At 40.7% G+C, this 21,429-nt stretch overlaps 1 protein-coding gene and 1 long non-coding RNA gene across 4 annotated transcripts in view; one reads left to right on the forward strand and one right to left on the reverse strand.

Moving 5' to 3' along the window:
* MINPP1 (multiple inositol-polyphosphate phosphatase 1) overlaps window positions 1-3,116 on the reverse strand; it is a 21,271-nt gene extending 18,155 nt beyond the window's left edge. For all 3 annotated transcript variants that reach the window (XM_006096636.3, XM_023760474.1, XM_014462544.2), the window contains exon 1: window positions 2,023-3,116. In XM_006096636.3, the coding sequence (XP_006096698.2) occupies window positions 2,023-3,091 (1,069 nt within the window). In that variant the 5' untranslated portion in view covers window positions 3,092-3,116. The remainder of the gene's footprint in view (window positions 1-2,022) is intronic.
* Window positions 3,117-3,210: 94 nt separating this feature from the next.
* LOC102430341 lies at window positions 3,211-9,277 on the forward strand. The gene is made up of 3 exons (XR_330302.3): window positions 3,211-3,409; window positions 6,538-6,968; window positions 8,968-9,277. It is a non-coding gene; the product is annotated as an uncharacterized LOC102430341 (long non-coding RNA).
* Window positions 9,278-21,429: the final 12,152 nt, after the last annotated feature.

Consider the following 21,429-nt stretch of genomic DNA (forward strand, 5'->3'; position numbering starts at 1 on the left):
GCCCACTTTAATTGCATATTAGATTACAATTCTTAAGAAAGCATGTTAACTGGAAAACAAGTCATCTTTTTGTGATCTCAAAATACAATTTTCCAAGTGGATCTGGATATTTCATCCATGCTATTATCTAATACTGCTGCTCTTTAAACAGAAACAAAGGCATCGTTGTTTCTGTAAGAATACAAAATTTAATTGTGTCCTCCCTCAAAAGCCCAAATGTACAAATGTAAATATTATTATTTACTGTATTACTTTCCATATGAACAACTGTAAACCTACTTTTACCCCACCTTGTATATACTGTGCTATACTAAAGTATATTCTACTTTGAACATTCAGTTAATTTAACTGATTTATGGGGAATTTTCACTCATATTAATAGAAAAGGCCTACCTGTAACTAAAAAGCACAATTCAACAATGACTAATTCCAAGTCAGCCAGATGAATTACCCACAGAGCAATGGCATGACACACAATCCATGGAAGAACCCCTTGGCAATGGTTGAACTGTTAAGGATGCTATTGGAGAAATGAGAAACCAGTCTACTTCATTTTTCACTTGAACTTTGAAACTAAATGATGTCTCACCTCAACTCTGACCTTGAAAAGGATCAAAAAAGTATTCACACTCAATCATGTCTCCGGCACAAAAATGTTATGTTTTTATTCTTATCCTTAACACTTTTTGTCTTCCGGACAGAAAGTATAGCGTCAGTCACCGGTGACTGACTGGGCGCTTAACGTGTTAAGTTACAGACAAACAGAAGTTATTTATATAGTGTAAGGGTTAAGAGACAAGCTCTAGCCAAACCGGTTTGGCTCAGTAGATAGAGCGTCGGCCTGTGGACTGAAAGGTCCCAGGTTCGATTCCGGTCAAGGGCATGTACCTTGGTTGCGGGCACATCCCCAGTAGGAGGTGTGCAGGAGGCAGCTGGTCGATGTTTCTCTCTCATTGATGTTTCTAACTCTTTATCCCTCTCCCTTCCTCTCTGTAAAAAAATCAATAAAATATATTTTTAAAAAAAAAGAGAGACAAACTCTAAATCAGACTTTCTGGGTCCATACCTAGTTATATGAAATTAGACGAATTATTTAGTGTTTGTTTTTCAATTTCCTCATCGGATAGGAAGAAAATACTATCACCCTCAGCGAGCTGCTGCACACATAGCAGGTATTAAGTGTTTGCTATTCGTACTAACTGTGTCTATTAAACATTTTCGGGGGGGGGGGGCGGTGGGGAGCATCATTCCTGGGAAACAGAAGACCTGGGAATCTGGGCCTGAGCCCACAAGGCATATTCTTGGGCTCAGCTGTCCCACCTTTAAATGAAAGGGCCCCACCAGATGATATCTCAAATTTTGCAAAAGAATAAGTAATGGAATAAATTAGTAAAGTACTGCGTGTTACCATGGACCACAGCTACAACGAAGGTCACGCTATAGTACATATAAGAACAAAACAGAAAAAAGCAGAGCAGTAAAGAAAACTTGAGAATATCTTCCTAAAATAGGAGATAGGTCTAGAACCAACATCTGAAAAAGAATGGTAAGTTTAAAAAAAGAATCCAAATAGTATCAGAAACAACGCCTCAGGAAGAAAGTCCTAGAACGTATTTAAATGTGCCCAATTGTAGAACGAGCAGCCGGGGAGGGGAGAAAAGGAGGGTTTGTTGCTCAGAGGGGGCAATTCAATTTTGGGAATGGATGGTCAAAAACGGCCCTGGTCTGTCTCTTTTCCTATTGGATCCCCTAATGTCTACTACAACGTCCCGCACGCAGAAGATGCCATATTCATACCTGAGAAATGAACAAATAAATGTATGTATGAGAAGCGAGAGAGCCAAGTCCAAGTCCAGACCAAACCATGGGATGGGGTTCGAGAGATGGGGATCGAGAGACAGAGGGAAGTGAGAGGCTGGGATTGGGGAAGTCCAGGATCTGGGGGAGGTCTGAAGGCGAGAGGTGAAGGGGGGTGGGGGGGGAGGAGGAGGCAGGGGACTGGCCCGGCGCCCCAGAGGTCACCTGCGACGTCGGGGGGCGGCAGCCCGGGGTGGAAGTGCTGCCACAGCCCCTGCAGGAAGGCGGCGCCGCTGTCCACGCAGCGGTGCTTGGAGCTGGTGATGAGCTGCAGGCGGCCGTAGTTCTCGCGGCTGAAGAGGGCGGGGAAGAGGGAGGCCAGGCGCAGCGCCAGCTGTCGCATGTCCTGCCGCCCCTTGTCGACCAGCTGCCCGTCCATCCAGTCCGCGTACCACAGCGGCCAGGCGGCCAGCGCGGCGCCCAGGTCCCCCCCGGGCCCGCGGGCCTCCAGCAGCCCGTGCAGCTGCCGCAGCTTGCGGATCTGCTTGGCCGTCGGGTAGCGGGTGCCGTGGCGGATGAGGCCGACCAGCTGCACCGGGGTGCAGGTCTCCTCCAGCAGCTGCGGGTCGCGCAGCGGCGCCTCGGGGTCCCGCCGCAGCCCGGGGTTGGCATCCTCGTAGCGAGTTTTGGTGCCGAAGTAGGGGCTGAGCGCCGAGACCGCGGGGTGCTCCGGCTCCAGGAGGGAGCAGCGCGAGAGCGACGAGAGCAGAGCCACCGCCAGGACCGCGGAGGGTGCCGAGGGAGCCCCGCGCAGGCAGCGGGCGCCGCGGAGCATGGTGCGGGCGGCCCGCGGGGGGCGGTGAGCGGGCGGCAGCCGCTGACTTCCGGTTCCGGCGGGCAGCGGGGGGCGGGACGGGGCGTCGCTTCCGTCGGAGCCCCCAGTGGACTCGCAGCTGGCGGTGGACCCCGGGCGCCGGCGGGAAGCGGCGAGGCCCGGCGCGGACCTGAGCTCAAATGAAACCGAAGGAAACCCCGGGGAGCTCTGGGGACCGGCGGTTTGGGCGGCTCTGGCGTCGCCGGCCCGGAGCGTGGGCGAGTGTCCTCGTCGCAGGTGCCGCGGGGCCTGACGCCACGACGCCCCCGCGCTCTGAAGGTTCAAAGGTGTGAATAAGCCCGGACGCAGCCTTCGCCTCCAAAGCGGCCGAAACAGGACGCCTTGGAGCAGCTGACTCTTGTACTCACCATCCTTCCCCGTCCTACTCTGCTTTTCAAAATGCGGTCTGAACCATCGCATCAGACGCACCCGAGGCGGTTGTTAAAAGTGCAGAACCCGAGAGGCCTGCCCCCTGAAGCCCAAGGCGGGCGCCCATTCGTAGTTGAGCACCAACAGTATACAAGGCGGAGGAGAACCGGGAAGGAGGCCCAGTTCTCCAGGGAATTTAATTCCTGAGCTTTTGGTCGTCTCTTGACCCAGCCGAGCAAAGCTGACTAATGTGAGACCGCACCCTAAAAGTACTGTGTGTGTTGACCCTGAAGGCTTAGTAAGACATCGCGATCCTGGTCATTTGGGCGCATTGAGTCATGGCCCAACAGATTTACTCCGTTATTAAATGTGAGTTAATCTGCTACGTGAAGCAAACAAGCTCTCTACTTACCACCGTTCCGAGTCCAAACTCTACGCCCCTGTAATTACTCAAATCAGCAGCTAGGGGTTTTGTTGTTGTTGTTCTTGGTTATTGCTCAGAAATCTTTGACACTCGCCCCAAATCGTAACTCTGAACAATATCTTATTTTCTCCACTTGAACCCCAGTTTATAGGCCAGTTGGAAAAAGAATGTAAGTATTGAAGAAGTTTGGGTCATGTCTTTGTAAAGTGTAGCTTTTCCTTCAAAGACACTAGTAAATGGCTCTTGGCAAGTCATCTCCATCCTTACTCTGTCCTTCAGTGCCTCTCTGATCCAGAGGGGGGTACCTCTACATGTTAACCTATGAAGAAGCTAGCAAGTCTCCCCAAAGGCATCACTCCTTCCTAGTGAAGCAGCCTTTACAGATCCTGCCTAACTACTTACAAGACCTATGTCATGTATTTGCATGGACTATATTTGCCCCTAGCTTGATTTTTTTCCTTTAATCACTCATCTGTTAATTTTATGCCGTTTATATACTTACGTAAACAACTTCAATTATTTTGATGCCAAGCCACGATGACAAATGATAAAATAAAATTAAGCAATGCCTTTATACTTTTGGTTAGGAAAAAAACCAGATATAGTATAAAGAGGACATAAACTTTGGATCCAGACTCCAAGCTCAGCCACACATTAACGGAATGGTCTTAGAAAATTACCCAAGGCCTCTTAGCCTGAGATTTTTTATCTGAAAATTAGGAACCTACACCATAGGATTACTGTAAGAATCAGATTGTTATCAGAAAAAAACGTCGGTGGTCTTTCTCCATTGCTAGTGGGAGTTGGGTTCTTGGGGTACCACTGGAATAAGCATTTCCAGAGGCCCCCATGGGAGGTTGAGATAGGGTAGAAAGCTTTTATTTTTGTGGAATTAAATTACTCCGTTTCCAAAATCCCATTTCTCTTAGTCCAGTCATAGAAGTGTCGTTGGGGTTTCAGTGAAGCTAGAAGCAGAGCCAGTGTCCAGTTTCCATGTTGGAGCTGGGTCCAGTTCAGCATCAGGCTAGTTGCAGTCCATTAGTCCGTTGTGTATGGGCATGGCCATACGGGCAAACGCAAAGTAGCCCCACAAACCCAGAGTCACACAAGTCCCAAGAGTCCCCAAAGCAGTACGAGAGCCAAGAGCGAATTCCTTTGTTTAGGAAATTAAATATCCCAAATTCTGCATCCGTGTAGTGGCCATGCCCATTTTGTTCTCAGGTGTGACTGACAGTAAGCACCTTGCCTATGTCAGTCCAACTTACTGGGCATGCACCTATCTCCCCTTTGTTGGTCCCCTGGGGAGTGTAGTAGCTTCCTGGCGAAGCTGCCCAATGACATGCCTATAATGTCTGGTCTTCCCTTTGCTCCTTTCCTGTTAATAATAACTAGTTAATTACAACAGTATCAAGATGATGTATTTAAAACGCATAAAATAGGCTTCTGTGAGTTGTATTATTATCAACAATGTTCAACATTATTATTCCAATATTAACATTCTTAGCGTTCTAGCAACTATACGATATAAACTTGCTTCCACATTAAAGTGAATGACATTCATGGGCAAGACATGCATCAAAGATCATTTCAAAACTTTTTAAATAATAAAAAAAAAATCATCTCACTTAAAGATGGGTCTCATGCTTAAAGCAGTGAGCACTTTTGAGAAGTTTTAAGAAACTGACCCTGCTTATCTTTTCATGTCAGGAACATGTCTTAATTCTTTGGCCAGCCTATAAGTTAGCTGCCCTTTGAAATAGGTGCCCACATTGTCCAATCAGTTGGTACGCAGGAATTTACATGGTATAAAACATGGCTGCTCCTTTGCAAAGACTATGGATGGATTGCTTTCCCTCATAAGAAGTTGTGGGCATGGTAGCAATGTATTTGGCAAATCTACAACAGCACAAATGATATGATAGAAAAACAATGACTCAAGTTCCTTAATGAGATGGGAGGGGATGGAACCAAGAGCACTGTCAGAATTTGATTTGAACCAGAAGGAGAGGAGACCTTCTGAGGGGAGATTGGAAAGAGGATGCATATGGGTACATTTGTTAGTCAGAATTCCTGGATTTCAAGCCTGGTAGCCTCAGTTTTTTGTTTGTTTGTTTGTTTGTTTGTTTGTTTGTTTGTTTCAGTGACCCAGTAGGCAAAAACTTGTCTGAGATGGGGGGTGATGACAGTTAAATCTTACCGAATTTGGAAATGGCTTAGATTTGCAACTGAGAGAAATGGGAAAAAAATGGGAAAGGATTTGAGAGAAACAAACATTAAAAGTTGGATGATCAGCTCTGAGAATCTGAGAATGTAACACTTGAATCTGTTACATCTTTCAGAATGAAAAGGAAAAAGTTGAAGTCTTTTTTTCTACATTATTTTAATTTGTCTTAAGTAGAATTTTTTTTTATTCAGTCCACTACATTAAAGAATAGGGTAGATTATTTTTGCCAGATTATTCATAGGACTTCTAAAATAGGCATTTTGTCTTAAGGTTGCATGATGTCATACATGGTATTTCAAGTTATAGCTTTCTACTGTACTTTTAAAAGAATTTATTTTAAAAGATGGTTTTCTGGTGAAGAAACAATAAAGGAAAAAGCTAAATTCTGTGGGGAAAAGGATAGGCTGTCTATGTAGACACTAAGAACTTGGTTTCTGAAGTTAGACTTTCGGGTTTCTGAATTCCAGCTTCATCACTTAATATCTGTGAGATCTTGAGTAAGTTAAACTCTGTTGCCTCGATTTGTTTTCCTCTGTACAGTGGGGATAAAACCCATGTCTGGATTGTTGAGAGGATTAAATTGGACAGTTTACGTAAAGACTTTATGTAGTTCCTGGCCCCGAGTTAGTTACTTTCAAGGAGCATTAGACTGTTTCTTATTATCACTTTTCTTTTAATCAAGTAAACTGAAAGAATGGCCAGTTTTTCATAGATATCGGTTATCTCACAACTACATTAAGCAACTAAGTTTCTCCCTAGGCCAAGAAGGTCTTAACTCTAGTATCTTATTTCCCTAACGTTTCATCTTTCCTTTGCCTGTTATTGATATAGTGCTTTTTATTATTGCAGTAGAAGAAGCCAACAGAAGAGTGGCCCATGTGCATGGACAGGGCTGGAGTGATTCTTGCTTCAACAGCAGTCCCTTCAACCTTGCTTGAATGGAGGCCGCGTAGATCACAAGCTCCACAGACTACAAGATATCTTTGCTCAGAAGGAACCACAAGGTCACTGACAGCTAGACTCAACATTGTTCCCCCGCATATCAAACTAAGCAGAGTTGTAAATTGTTTCAACTTATGAATAGAACTCCACTGAACCACACCATAGCTATAGAGTTGACCTGCAGTTTTACCCTGCTAAGGGAGTTATTTTGTAGTGACAAAACTTTTCTTCTGGTGGCCTGACACATCATGGGACTTGGAGGTTGGGAATTCTTCCTTCCCATCAAATGTTGGTTCTAAATCCACAGAACTGTTTGAGAATCCAGATACAAAATGATGGTAAGCTTAAATTACCAATATTTTAATGTTTTGCTATTCCCATTTAATAGGGGTAAACTGTAGCTATTTACTTTCTAATCCTGTTCTATAATTATTTTCCGACACAAGCCAGTATTATTGCTCAGAAACACAATTTCCTCCAGAAGTTCCCTTCATCCAAAATATATTGTTATCCCATCACAAAGATGAATAATGGGTTCCAAATCCTGGTAAAAATCCCTCTTCTCCCCTGTATTTTTTAAGAACAAGCATAGAAAAAAGCAATTGTGTTTTAGCGTCTTACGTTTTTCTGAAATGTGAGGAAAAAATTTCCAAAATTGAAAAATCTCTTTGGGCTATTGGATTCTTAAGACAATCTGTTAGCTGAGTTTAAAGTCATCAATGTTTCCTTGTCATTCCAAACAATGGAGAGCTTTCAGAACAGTTCTTTATTAGTTCTTCATCAGGAAAGCTTTCTTTCCTTAGTCCATTAATGTCAATTTCATGTCTCACTAGCCCATGCATGAACCAGTCTTCTTTCAGTTTTTGTTCACTATTTTATTGTAGCATAAATCCATATCATTGCTTTGCCTATATTATATATAGTAAATATTAAAACCAAACAATATCTAAGCTAGAAAAGCAATGTAGGCACCTGTGGACTCACATACTTGGCTGCAGGCACTTTTGTAAACAGGACAGTTCACATTCCAGCTGAAGCAAACATTATGGTTACACAACACCCCTCATTACCCCACTTAATCTTTCTTGTATTACATCTTAACACTGCCTTACTGATTCCGTACTCCAAGAGACAAAACAGTTGCTGCTAAGTCATTCATTGGTTAATACTTTAGATATGGGGGCCATGATGAAAACTTTCTGATTCCAAAGTATTCATCCAATATCTAACTTTAAGTAAACTGTCAGCAACTATTTGTTGAAAAGATGTATAAATGAATGAATACATGAAAATAGAACAAACAGGCAGTGTGGGCAGCTAAAATGTGGAAATGATACTGCTTTGCATTTATTTAGTGTAATTATCTTTCCAGCTATCCCATGACAGATATTTATATCATGTTGTAGATGTGGAAATCGAGACAAATAGAGGTCAGATGCCTTACTTAAAGTCATCCAACAAGGATTTAGTAGAACCAGTTCTAGAATGTGATTGATAGAAACATAGCTACTTTTGTGTTTCTTTTCCTGATACCTACCGTATTCTTGACAAATGAAAAGTGACTTCAAAAACTGTCACGTAGCTAGGGCTAAAAGGATAAATGTTAACACATAATACTATAGCAGTTACTATTGGTTAACTATCCAACATTTATTCTTCCTTTTACCTTGGAATCTAGGTGTAGGTATTCTGAAGAAGATCTCTCTATCTCCGCATCAGGAAAAAATCATGATTGTTTTAAACTAGTCCTGGTAACTATATTTTTCTTACCAGTTTTGGTTTAGAAAGAACATGTGACTCAGTTCTGGCCACTGAGCTATGAGGGTATTTACAGGGCAGTTTGGAAGTGTTTTGGTTCTGAGAAAGAGACAAATGATGGGATGATGAACAGTCAACACTTTATAGGGTCAATGAATTGGAGGTCCTATTGAGTCAAAGGAATATTGCAGTTTGCACAATAAAATATGCTGGAAGGAAAGGAGATGATATTCATTGAATGAAATGCTTAAAGTGAATATTGTGAAGGTGGTGCAGTAGTTGTTATTGATTAAATGAGATTATGAGATTAAGAAAGGTTAGCCAAGGCAAGTTATAGAATACAAATCTTTTAGACGGAGGTAAAAAAAGAAATTAAGACACCAAGAAGTCCTAGCTCAAACCTTTTGTTCTTGGGCCTAAACTGTTCCTACTGGATTTAAGCCTATTAGCTTCTCACCTTCCAATAGTCTATACACTCCTCTCCTCATCCCAATCCTAAAAATCCCTAGCTCACTCAGCAACTGCTCCATGAATCTTACTAAAATAAATTATTTTACATAGACATTTTGTTTTTAATAGATACTATTGATGATTTGATTCGAAAAGATGGAAGAGATTGACAGCACAGAGATGCCAAAAATTTTAAATATAATCTTTAAAAACTTCATTCTTAAAATGTGAAAGGAAGATACACACAAGAAAAAGGCAACTGCCCTGGACACTGGCATGTCCAAATGTAATGACTAGACCTGCTGCAGCCATCTTGCAACCAGAGAGGAGGCAACTTAAAAACAAAGCCAACACAATGAAATGACTCAGAAGAAAGTGGAAAGACCTGAGTACTTGTTGATGCTATTGAGCTGATGAATTAAACCTGGTGTATACCAACTATGGGCTTCTTTTCATCTAGATTCTAAGGTAATACTGTAAATGTCTTTATTGCTTAAACCAGTGTTTTATTATTTTCTGTAGAAAGCCTCCCAATTCAGGTAAGTATCCATTAACCACCCCTTAGTCCAAAGGATGTTTTTCATGCTTTTCTGATTTCTGCTGAAGTTATTTTTTGAGAATAACAGAAAATCCCATCTCCTTAGATATGACCAAAGGTCTCTAACTCAGAAAAATCATGATTATGAAACATAGGAAGCACTGGGTAGGTGGGTTGAATGAGGTATCTGGCGATGGAGAGGATCCTGGACCAGGTAAGGTGAAGTGTGAAAGCTAAGCAAGAGATGCAGATGAAAATCAGAGAAAGTAACTCTTCTGAGCAGACCTTTAGAAAGCCAGTTTTAGGGACATACGAGCTACATCTTTGGGGAGAATTGTGGAACCCACATTATAGTAATCGTGTCAATTACATCCATGATCTTTTCTCAAGAGGGGAAAATGAGTGTTTATAGGATGACTGGTGGTTCTTGTCATTCTTTTTTTTTTTTTTAATATATTTTATTGATTTTTTACAGAGAGGAAGGGAGAGAGATAGAGAGTTAGAAACATCGATGAGAGAGAAACATCGATCAGCTGCCTCCTGCACATATCCCACTGGGGATGTGCCCGCAACCAAGGTACATGCCCTTGACCGGAATCGAACCTGGGACCTTTCAGTCTGCAGGCCGACGCTCTATCCACTGAGCCAAACCGGTTTGGCGGTTCTTGTCATTCTTGTTTTCTTCAGAAACAGACCAAATTCTGTCATGTCTCATGATGACATGATAATCTAGAAATGAGAGGCTTGATTTCAATTTTTCCTGTAAATACTCAAGAGACCCATGGTATTGCTCTCTTTCAGTCTGGCACAAGTCTCACAAAATAGAAGATCGCCTTAACATTTAATGTAGGGTAATTCTCGCCCATGACCTCTTGCCTTTTCCAAACATCTTCATAAAGACGTAGTAATATTCTACTGTGAATTATATGAGAGCTGTCCATAGGGATTTAAACAGTAAATCTAACAAATAGGCTGCTCTTGGCCCCAGGACTCAGAAGTACTTATTTATTCTTACAGTTTAGGCATTTGAGGAAATATTAATTCTTGAATATATTATATTCAATTAAGTTTGAAGCCATAAAGAGGAAGGAAATAATAAGATTAGAGCAGAAATGAATGAAATAGAGAATAGAAAAAAATAGTCATTAAAAAAAAAGGGTTCTTTGAAAAGACCAATGAATTAACAAATCTTTAGCTGGATTAACTAAGGAAAAAAGACAGTATATTCAAATTACTAAAATCAGAAATTAATTAATAAGGGGACATTGATGAAGGAATAATGTAGATAATGCTACCATTTATAATTCATTTGCCAAATACAAAGGATTGTACTAAAACCTTTACATCCTTTATTTCAAAAACCTTTACAACCTTTTTAGATAGGTATCATTATCCTCTTTTACAAATGAGAAAACAGGCTCTTTGAGGTTAAATAATATATTTAAGGTCATGCAGTCATGGTATAAATATGCATGTGCTAAAAGAGAATGGAAAAGTCAGGAGTTATTTTTAAATTTCTATGATAGAGTAAATTGTTATCAATAAGAAAATGAAAGTCTGAGCGAAAGAAAGAAAGCAGAAAGAGACATTAGACAATTTTCTTTATTCAGGATAGCTAGGCTGTAGTTCAGACAAGAATTCAGGAAAGCAATAGGCAACCAGACATTTCTTTGTGTATATTTGAAAGTTCATAAACCTTAGATGTTGTTAAAAGAAGAATACATTTTTTAAAATTTCTGGAAAAAAAAGAATGTTCTGTTCTATATTAAAACTTCTTCATAAGAACATTGTTACATTGTACATTAGGCACAAATTTTATTTATTGAAGTTTTTTGTAATTTTTATTATTCATACAACTGGAATATTTAATGTATATTTTACATGTATGTCTTGCAAGTAATAGAAAATCTACTGGACATTCTTTGAAGCAAGAAGCAGTGGTGCTTAGTACACGGCTACTTTTATTTATTATCTCTGTTGTGCATAGGAATACAATAAAACATTTAAATGTATTTCTTTATTGATTTCAGAGAGGAAGAGAGAAGGAGAGAGAGATAAAAACATCAGTAATGAGAGAGAATCATTGATCGGCTGCCTCCTGCACACCCCCTACTGGGGATTGAGCCCGCAACCCAGGCATGTGCCCTTGGCCGGAATCGAACCTGGGACCCTTGAGTCTGCAGGCTGATGCTCTATCTACTGAGCCAAGCCGGCTAGGGCAATAAAACATTTTTAAGAAACTCATAATTGTAAAGGACAATGGATAAAAATATTTGATGATTTAGGATGTAGATGAGGGATAGCTGTTCTTTTAAAAACGTCTTTCTTGATTCTTTATATTTGCACTAATGACTGCAGTGGAGTTTCTGCCCTCAGATAAAATCCCAATGATAAGGTATCTGTTCTTGTCATGAGCAAATAACTGGAGTGTTTAGGATTAAACAAAATACCAAATGTTACAGGATAGAGGGGTGAGGAAAGTGTAAAGTGATAAGAGGCTCATCAGCTTAGAGTGGTTGTTTTACTGTGATACAGCAGAGTAGAAACTTGTCAGAAAGGAAAGGTGACAGGCATAAGATAAATATGTGTCCACATTATCCAACGTCAAGAGCTGAACACACTTTTTGAATTTTTATCCTCAAGATACAAATAACAGCCTTATGAGAAATTGAATGTTAAATATACATGTATTAAACCGATTTTGCTTAATGGCACATATGTTCATTCATTTATTTGATAGATAGTTACTGAGTGGCTACTTGGTAGTTTTTAGGCTTCAGAAGTAACCCAAAATTGTAGTTTCATTTCAGTCATTTTACCTCTTTCTACTGTTCTTGTTCTTGACCCTTCAGCTTTCCCTCTCCTCCATCAGGCTTTGGAACTTAAAAACTAATAACATTAAGGCTCCAGTGAAAGGAGTAACAGGGTATTTAGAGTGCTCTCAACTTTACAAAACTATCAGTGGAGTAGAACAAATATAACTCGTTAATATTTTAAACAATATTTGACTAAATTATTGCATTGCCTTGAGGTCTTGAAGGATACAATATACCATGAAGGAAAAGCAGAAGGTGCTTATCAGAGAAGTGGATTAGGAGAGCCTATTTTATCTTTGAAACATTAGAGCAGCCCCTTTAGAGAAGTGTCATTTGCCCTTGCCCAATCAGTCTACAGGCACAAGGGGCCAACGTATAGTTTGACAAAGTCAGATTACTGACTCATTGCAATGAGGGAGATCACACAGAAGAACTGTGAGGCATCTGACCAAACAACAAAAAGATAAAAGTTATTGTAGAATTTTGGGTAAGAGTGGAGTTTGGGCGACATTTAAATGAAGCAGTGTTTGGATAGACTCAAAGTAAATCATAGGTCAACATCAGGTCTGGGAAGGATCCAGGGTCGTTTACTTGGAAACTACATAAAGTTAAAGTAGATGCGGACTGTTGTGTCCAGAAGCCCCTTATCTTAAGCTCTTTCCCTGGTTGAAAATTGAGGCTAATTCCCTATGGGGTTCTCAAGAACCCCACTCCCAGACAAGAGTGGGATGTTTTATTCTTAATAATATAGTTTTAAACAACAAAGCTTCTGATAGTCTATGGTTTTAAAGAAAAGAAAAGTTTCCTTAGCAAGTAAGAAGATAGTAATCACTGAAAGAAGGGATTGTTATAACTTTTTATAGATTGTTCTTGGAAGAAATAGTTTCCTATAAACTTTGCATCTGGCTTTATCTATGTTTATTATACCAGCCTGATGAGTGATGGAGCAGATATTTACTTTCTAAGTCCCAGCTAATACTTAGTCTAAAAGAGATAACCAGCCAAGAAAGTGGAAAAGAACTTCCCAGGCAGAAAAAAACAAGTGTGAAGGTTGTGAACTTGAAAAGATCTTGATACATTCAAGAACTTAAAAGCTAATAGAACAGTAACACAGACAGCAAATGACTTGAAATGAGATGGGAGAGATAGGCAGAAAACTGTTAGTCTTATTAAGGATTTTACATTTTATCAAAGAGCAAAGAGAAATTACTAAAGGGTTTTAATCAGAGGAGTCCCCCAATCTTGATGTACTACGATGGAGAATGCCTTGTTGGGGCAGTAGTGGAAAATGGACTCATTGCAAAAGAAAATGGTGTGTGTGTGTGTGTGTTTGTTTGTTTTTATAACACCAGTAAAGGACAAAAATCAACAGATTGTCTTAGAGTTTGAAAATGTACAGTGGGAAAGAGAGAAGAATTAGGAATAATTTCCAGGTTCTGGCTTGAACATCCAGATAGTGGTGTGGTGTCATTGAGCTATAGAAGATGGGAGGCGAGGCAGGGTTGATGGGAAGAAAAAGAGTACAGCTTTATACTTCTTAAATCTGTGTCAGTGGATAGAGCATTGGCCTGCGGACTGAAAGGTCCCAGGTTCGATTCCAGTCAAGGGCATGTACCTGGGTTGCGGGCACATCCCCAGAGGGAGATGTGCAGGAGGCAGCTGATCGATGTTTCTCTCTCATCAATGTTTCTAGCTCTCTATCTCTCTTCCTTCCTCTCTGTAAAAAATCAATAAAATATATTTAAAAAAAAAAAAAAAGAGTACAGCTTTATACTTCTTAAATCTGTGTGACATTCAAGTCAGGACGGCATGAATACACTTAAATATATGGACCTGGGGTTCAGAAGAGAGGTTTGAGTTGCTGATAAATATAGAGTTGTAAGTGTATATTTAAGGCCATGGAAAAAGAAAGTAACAAAATTTCAAAAAAAAAAAGAGAATTCAGGACAAAGCCCAGGAGAACTACCAAATCCAGAAGTAGACAGAAGAAGAGCCAAGCATAAAAATGGACCAAATTCATTTATCAAAAGCTTGGTTTGATGCTTGATGTTTCTTCAGTTTTACCTGTCATCAATTTCTTAGATGAATAAGGAGTCAAAACATCTGAAGCAAGGGAGGAAAGACTTTTCCTATACTCTCTTCAATTCTGTGGACGGGCCTAAGAGCTAAACAGACAAAAGATCGGTTAACAGGAAAAAAGCATACCAATTTTATTTTATGTTAATGTTTTTATGTGGTACAAGAACCTTTGTAGAAAATAAATGAAGACCCAAGCCTAAGAGTTTATATACTTTTTCAACAAAGAACAATAAATTGATAAGACAAACAAAAAAAGGAGGTTTGGGCAGTAAATTATAGGAAAGTGACTAGGAGAGATATTGATGCCATTGTAATAATCCTGTTACTATTTAACAGAAAAGGAGCAAGGGAAGACCAAATAATATAGACATGCCATTTATACAGCTTTGCCAAAAAGATGCATGTAACATTCTCCAAGTCTATTCCCTGCTGATCAGTGGGGGAAGGGACTGGATAAAGGCTCAATTTTGACGCATGCCTAGTAAGATCTGAGTGACATGGGGAGGTGCCTACCTGTCTGCTCATCAATCACACCTGAAAGCAAGTCAGTGGCCACTGCAAGCAGCCAAAACCTGAATATTCAAAACTTCCAAACAGCCTAGCCAGCGTGGCTCAATGGTTAAGCATCAACCTTTGAACCAGGAGGTCATGGTTCAATTCCGGTCAGGGCACATGCCTGGGTTGCGAGCTCAATCCCCAGTGGGGGATGTGCAGGAGGCGTCTGATCAATGATTCTCTCTCATCATTGATGTTTCTATCTCTCTCTCCCACTCCCTTCCTTTCTGAAACTAATAAAAAATATATTAAAGACAAACAAACAAATAAAAACCTTCCAAACAAAGGAAGTGCCCTCTCTTCTCTCCTGCGTGCTGGGTTCCTGGCTCTCCTATGACAGGGGAATACATTCCCCTGTACCCACATGATGCTCAGCCATGTTGGACTCTACACTGGACTAATAGACTTGAATTAGCTTGGATGCTGAACTACACCTGGCTGGAACATGGAATGGAAGCCCTGGACACTGGCCCTGTTTTTGGCTCTGCTGAACACCCAGCTGCCCCTCTTTCAGGACTGGCTTGGGGGAAATGGGACATTGGAAACTAAAAAGTGTAACTCCACATCAATAAAATTTTCGACCGCCTCTCATCATCCCGTGGGGGCTTCTGAAAATTCATATTTTAGCAGTGCCTCAAGAACCCCACTTCCACGAACAACAGAGAAATTCCACTCATGTACTCCTCCAGCAGCAATACAAGGGAAACTAATAAAAGATAGAGTTATTTTAGTAGGTTTGTTTGTATAGATTCACCTTGACATCAACTCTCCATCTCTGATAATAAGGATATTCTTCTCTTCCAGGAACAGAGAAGGCACCTTTCTTATGGGAAATTTTGTAACCTGCTTTTAGGTAGGAAGGAGGACATCAGAGAACCCTTTCAGCATCTGCTGTTTCTCAAGTGCCTTCAGCTAAAAAATAATCAATATGCCAAAGTGGCATATTTTGGGGTGGCATATACTGATCCCCTCCTCTGGTTTTAGAGTAGGTTTTTCAATGTGAGGTATGGATGGCCTCATTGGGATTGGGCAAACCTTAGGATGGTTGGACATGGGGAGGCAAGGATTATGAAGCCAGTCTTCAAGAGTGAATAGTGATTTGAAAAGGCAAGTTTGAGTAGATCTATTATTCTGAAATGAGGGCTGTTTAAACTGGTGAGGGCTATATAAGTAGTCATTTGTTCAGGTAAAAAGAAAGTTCCCAAGACAAATACAGAAATTATTTATAACTTTACTTTCTTGGGCAAGAATTTCCTGGTATAGTAAAGTCATGTTAATGCAAACAATTCCTAATCTGATTAAGCTGTGTGGCTTTAGGTTGTCTTAGTTCTCATCATATCCTCTATAAAATTCATCTCATTGACTAGTCATCTTTTTCTGTCTTGATATTTAATTTGTGGTTCTATATTTTAAACATTAATTTCCTTTGAAAGGGTACATGGGGGATATACTTATGAATTCTCAAATATTAAAAAAAATTCTTGTGCCCTTGCATATAAATGATAATTGGAATTTCATTTTGCCTTTTTGGATCATAATTATTTCATTATCTTTTAGCTTCCGCAGTCTTATGCTTATGTGGTGTTTCGGTTTTGTTTTTTTCTTCTCTTTTTTACAATGTGGTCACAAATTCCCTACATGTGCTAATTACAAGTTATCTGTGGGCTCCCTTCCATTCATTCTTTGCATGAATTTTAATTTTCCCCTGTGTTCTTCTAGACCAGGGGTCCTCAAACTACGGCCCGCGGGCCACATGCAAATACAAATATTGTATTTGTTCCCGTTTTGTTTTTTTTACTTCAAAATAAGATATGTGCAGTGTGCATAGGAATTCGTTCATAGTTTTTTTTTAAACTATAGTCTGGCCCTCCAACGGTCTGAGGGACAGTGAACTGGCCCCCTGTTTAAAAAGTTTGAGGACCCCTGTTCTAGACAGTCCCCGATGACATTTTTAACTCTTTAGCTGTTGCCACACAAAGTTAAACAGGCATAGGTTCTTTTAATACCAGAGCACTGAATGAAAAATAATATGTGGATATTTTTCTCGCTCAGAGTAGCAGCAAATTGATTCATAAGCTGAGAGCTCTGATATGAGGTGTGATAAGGATGGATGCTCTGTTCTCAAGTTTCTCCAGGGTAAGCACGGTGGAGCAGCATCAGTGGGATCAGTCCATCTTCTCAGGTCTGCAGACAGCACACTGACATGGAAGTTTTCCTCCATCAGTCTCCTGGGTCAACTCAGTTCACCCAACATCCTCCCACCTCAGGTTGTCAAAGGATCTCACCCCAGGCCTGATCAGAGAGACAAACTTACCTTCAGACTAGTTTACTCAGTATAGATGCCCCACACCTGCATTAAAACATGTAAGAGGTACTTCTGAACATAGAGTACGTGCTTAATAAATGTCTAATAACTATTCCTCGCTACTATAAAATGTATCAACAAATTGTTCCAGTTTTCTCAAGGGTCAGCTCCCTCCAAGATCCTGTAGGGAGAACATCCATAAGACATTCAGAATATCCTCACTGCCAAACTGGTCCTCCTAGCATGTTTTCTATACATCATTATGCTAAAAAAGTTTCTGTCTCTTTCTCCATTTTGAAGCATACCATCAAATGTTTCATCAGTTATACAGAACTTTTTGTGTGCCCATTAGGAGGGTCAATATGTTCCAGGTCTCAGAAAAGAAGAAAAGGGGTCTTGTCTGACTGCAGCAGATGCTTTTGTACCTTGTGCCACATTTCTCAGCCCATCAGATTTTAGCTCAGCATCGTGGACAATTCCATGCACATGGCCAGTGTCCCACATCAAGTGCGCACCTTGGCTTCTCATGCTTTTCTGCCTTACAGCTTTCTCTGAAACCTAGGAAAGCTGCTCCTAGCCTGCAGGCTCAGTTCTGAGGTTTGACAGAATTTATATCCCTGACAACCAACGGGTGATAGGAGTCTGGGAAAATGTCCCAGCCTTCCTGCCCTTTGGTTGGTTCGGATAATTCTATACAGTGGGATTGAGTTTCACACAGTGGTAACCAACATTGTTTTCTTCTGGGCTCTTCTCCCTTCCCTGTCTCACTCCTTCTACTCCTCCATTTCTAATTCCTAGGATCACCTGCAAATAAAATGTCTGCTCCCATGTCCTTGCCGAATGCTCTGCATTACGGGAAGCCCAGGCTAAGACACCTACCACATACTAAATTTAGATCCTGAGTGGACGTAATGATGGGAGTATTTTTGGTTAAAGGCAGTCTCCTCCTGCTTTTCTCAAACCATCCACCAAAGCAGCAGATATGAGTCTGTTCTTGTATCTGATGAGCCTTTACATTGAAAAGATGACCTGGGCTACACTGTATGGCCACTGGATGCAAAGCCTAAATTAGGAAGTCTTAAAAAGGTCTCTCATAACTTTAAAATGGTGTGTAAAGCTAGATAAGGTATCATATTTATTAAATCTATCTTAACTATACATCCACTAATCTGATTTCAATAGCAGGTTTAGGTGGATGGAAAGATTAAGCACAGACACCACTTAGACAAAAAAAAAGTTTATTTATCTGAACAACACAAAAGAAAGTCAATACAATTAAAATACATGGGCAAAATTTACCAAAACATCCTACATGTGTTTGTAGCTTCCTGGCCCAAATACCTCCCCAGAGAATGTACTTACAGATGATAATACCTGTTTCATAAGAATCCTATCTACCAGGAGGCTCATCAAACTTTGCACTTAGCAGTGCCCTTGACTGAGCAGAAGGCCCTGCAAATTAGCCTTCAAAAGAAAAGCACATGTTTGGATGGTGCGTGGTGGCGCAGTGGCGTGACACGCACAGACTCAGTCATGATTGATTTTCCTTATAAAAAGCCAGTTTATAATAGCTTCTCAGGTACATTATGTGATTTCCTAACTGATGGAGTAGCAGTTACAGGATATTGGGATCCTCAGATATCCTTACCTTAAATCCAAAGAATTAGGTCTCGAATCTTTAGTTTGTTGTTCTCTGGAAGCAGAGAAGTCTCTCTAAGTCTAGTCATATATACATATATATACACACATACAGTGCTGGCATATTCTTGCATGTAGCCCTGTCTAGTTATGTGTAAGAGACACCCTTAACTGGCCAAGTACACCTCATCAATGTGGTGGTTGCACACTGCAGAAAATATATTTGCAAGGTATAGGTCCTCAGGCATAAACAAAGCCATCCTCCATCAATCTCAAGTTCTTCACTTTAGGACATCCTGAACTTAACCCTGAGGAAACACAGCTGGGGTCAGATTTCCAGCCCTTTCCAGGAGACATTTGAGCAGTGGGCTTATTTTGAATGGGTTCCCATAGAAGCCTACATTTACCTCTGTAGCACTTTCCGCAAGCAGAAGTTTTTTTAAGCTCCATGAGGGCATGGATTTTTCTCAGTTTTGTACATTGGTCTATTCCGAGTGCCTAGAACAGTGCCTGAAATATGTTAGAATCTCAATAAATATCTGTCAATGAATAAATTAGAGATTATATATCTAGTGTCTCTCTCCTCCACTGGACCATAAACTCCATAAATGGATTTATTGAGCTGGTTACCACTGTAGGCAACTCAATTTCACTGGGGTCCTCCTATACTTAACACAATACTTATCTAATAAAAGGTGTTGCACAAATTTTTGATAAGCTAGTGAATGTTTGCATGAGTGAAATTTGGTAACATTCATTCAACTAAGATTGAAGTAAAAAATAATAGCATTTTCTTATTACGAAACCTCCTTGAATATAAACCTTTTATGCTAAACTAGATGCCTGGTGCACAGATTTGTGCACCAGTGGGGTCCCTTGGCCAGACTTGCGCCCTCTCACAATCTGGGACCCCGCGGGGGATGTCAGAGAGCAGGTTTTGGCATGATCCCCGCAGGCCAAGTTGAGGGACCCCTCTGGTACACAAATCCGTGCACCAGGCCTCTAGTATGCATAGAAGATCTTTGGTTAATCTCTTCCCGCCCTCCACCCTTCCCCCTTCCCTCTGAGATTCATCAGTCTGTTCCATGTTTCCATGCTTGTGGTTTCTGCTCCTGCATTGACAATCTGCCCCCTGGTGGTCAATGTGTGTCATAGCTACCAGCCGGTCTGTGGGTCACTTAGGCTTTTATTTATATAGACTAGAGGCCCATTGCAGGAGGATTCCTGCAAGAATAGGGCTTCCTCAGGCCTATTCCTGCAAGAATAGGGCTTCCTGAGACTGGAGCGAAGCAGAGAAGGGAGCGAAACCCACCGAGGCAGGCTTTGCTCCCTTCTCCACTGCCTCACTCCCTCCCTTCGCTGCTTCACCCTCGGCTCCCTACCGTCTTTGCTGCCTTGGCTCCCTCCCTTCTCCGCCACCTCAGCTCCCTCCCTTCCCCGCCGCCTCGGCTCCCTCCCGTGTCCGCTGCCTCGGCTCCCTCCCTTCTCCGCCACTTCACTCCCTCCCAGGTCCACTGCCTCAGCTCTGCTCCCATCTCTGCTACCTCTGATCCGTTCCTTTCTCTGCCGCTTGGCTCCCTGCTGCAGTGCTTGGCTTCCTTCTACACTGTCTTCAGTCTTCGCTGGGCGCCTGTGTACACAAATTAACTGCCATCTTTGTTGGGTTAATTTGCATACTCTTCTGATTGGCTGGTGGCGTAGCGAAGGTATGGTCAATTAGCATCTTTGTCTTTTATTAGTGTAGATAATCATTCAGTAATATGACTTTTTAGCTTCTAGGACCAAAAATTTTGCTTATGTCAACAATATGCATTCAAAATACCCAATTAAGTCTTGCCTTTGCCAAGAAAATTATTTCCTCTCTAGGATGACTCCAAAATATTTAGGAGTATACATGGTTTCCTCTTCCCTTTTTCATAAATTGATGTTGACTTTTTAATTTTATTGAAAGTTTGGAATTTATAATGGAAACGCTGACAAGATTCTTGGCTCTAGTAACACATAGCAATACAGATACCTCAGAGAATAAAGCTTCCCTATATTACATTAGAATTCATCTTTGGAAAATGATATAACATGGTTGATTGGAGATGAAGGTAATTTATCCATGATTTGGTTGATGCATTTTTCATAACCATAACTTTCTAAAATTAAATCTGAATATATAAAAATTTGGAACACCTTAATACTAAGCCTTATCGGTTGGCTGAGCTCCTTTTATCCGACTGGAACGCTACAATTACCAAGCATCATTTATCCTAATTATGTAACACATCAGTGGTTTAGTTTGTATCATTTATTTTAATAATTCATCCTTCATAAAAAATATTACCAAAAGTGCTTACCATTAAAAGGGAGTGAAATTTAAAGACAAAGAGAAATAATAATTAAAGAGAAATTACTCAGAGAATGGGAGTCATTGGTTCAAAAAGAATAAGTGAAAGAGTTATAAAATAATTATATAATGTTCAATTGTTGGTAAAGCCAAAACTCATTTCACATATATAAAAAATGGATTGCATTATTCACACATATTCTTTTTAAAAAATATATTTTTATTGATTTCAGAGAGGAAGGGAGAGGGAGAGGGAGAGAGAGATAGAAACATTAATGATGAGAGAGATGATCGAGCCCGCAACCCAGGCATGTGCCCTTGACCA

The sequence above is a fragment of the Myotis lucifugus genome, unplaced genomic scaffold (genome assembly GCF_000147115.1).
Source record: "Myotis lucifugus unplaced genomic scaffold, Myoluc2.0 scaffold_184, whole genome shotgun sequence".
Classification (NCBI taxonomy): Eukaryota; Metazoa; Chordata; class Mammalia; order Chiroptera; family Vespertilionidae; genus Myotis; species Myotis lucifugus.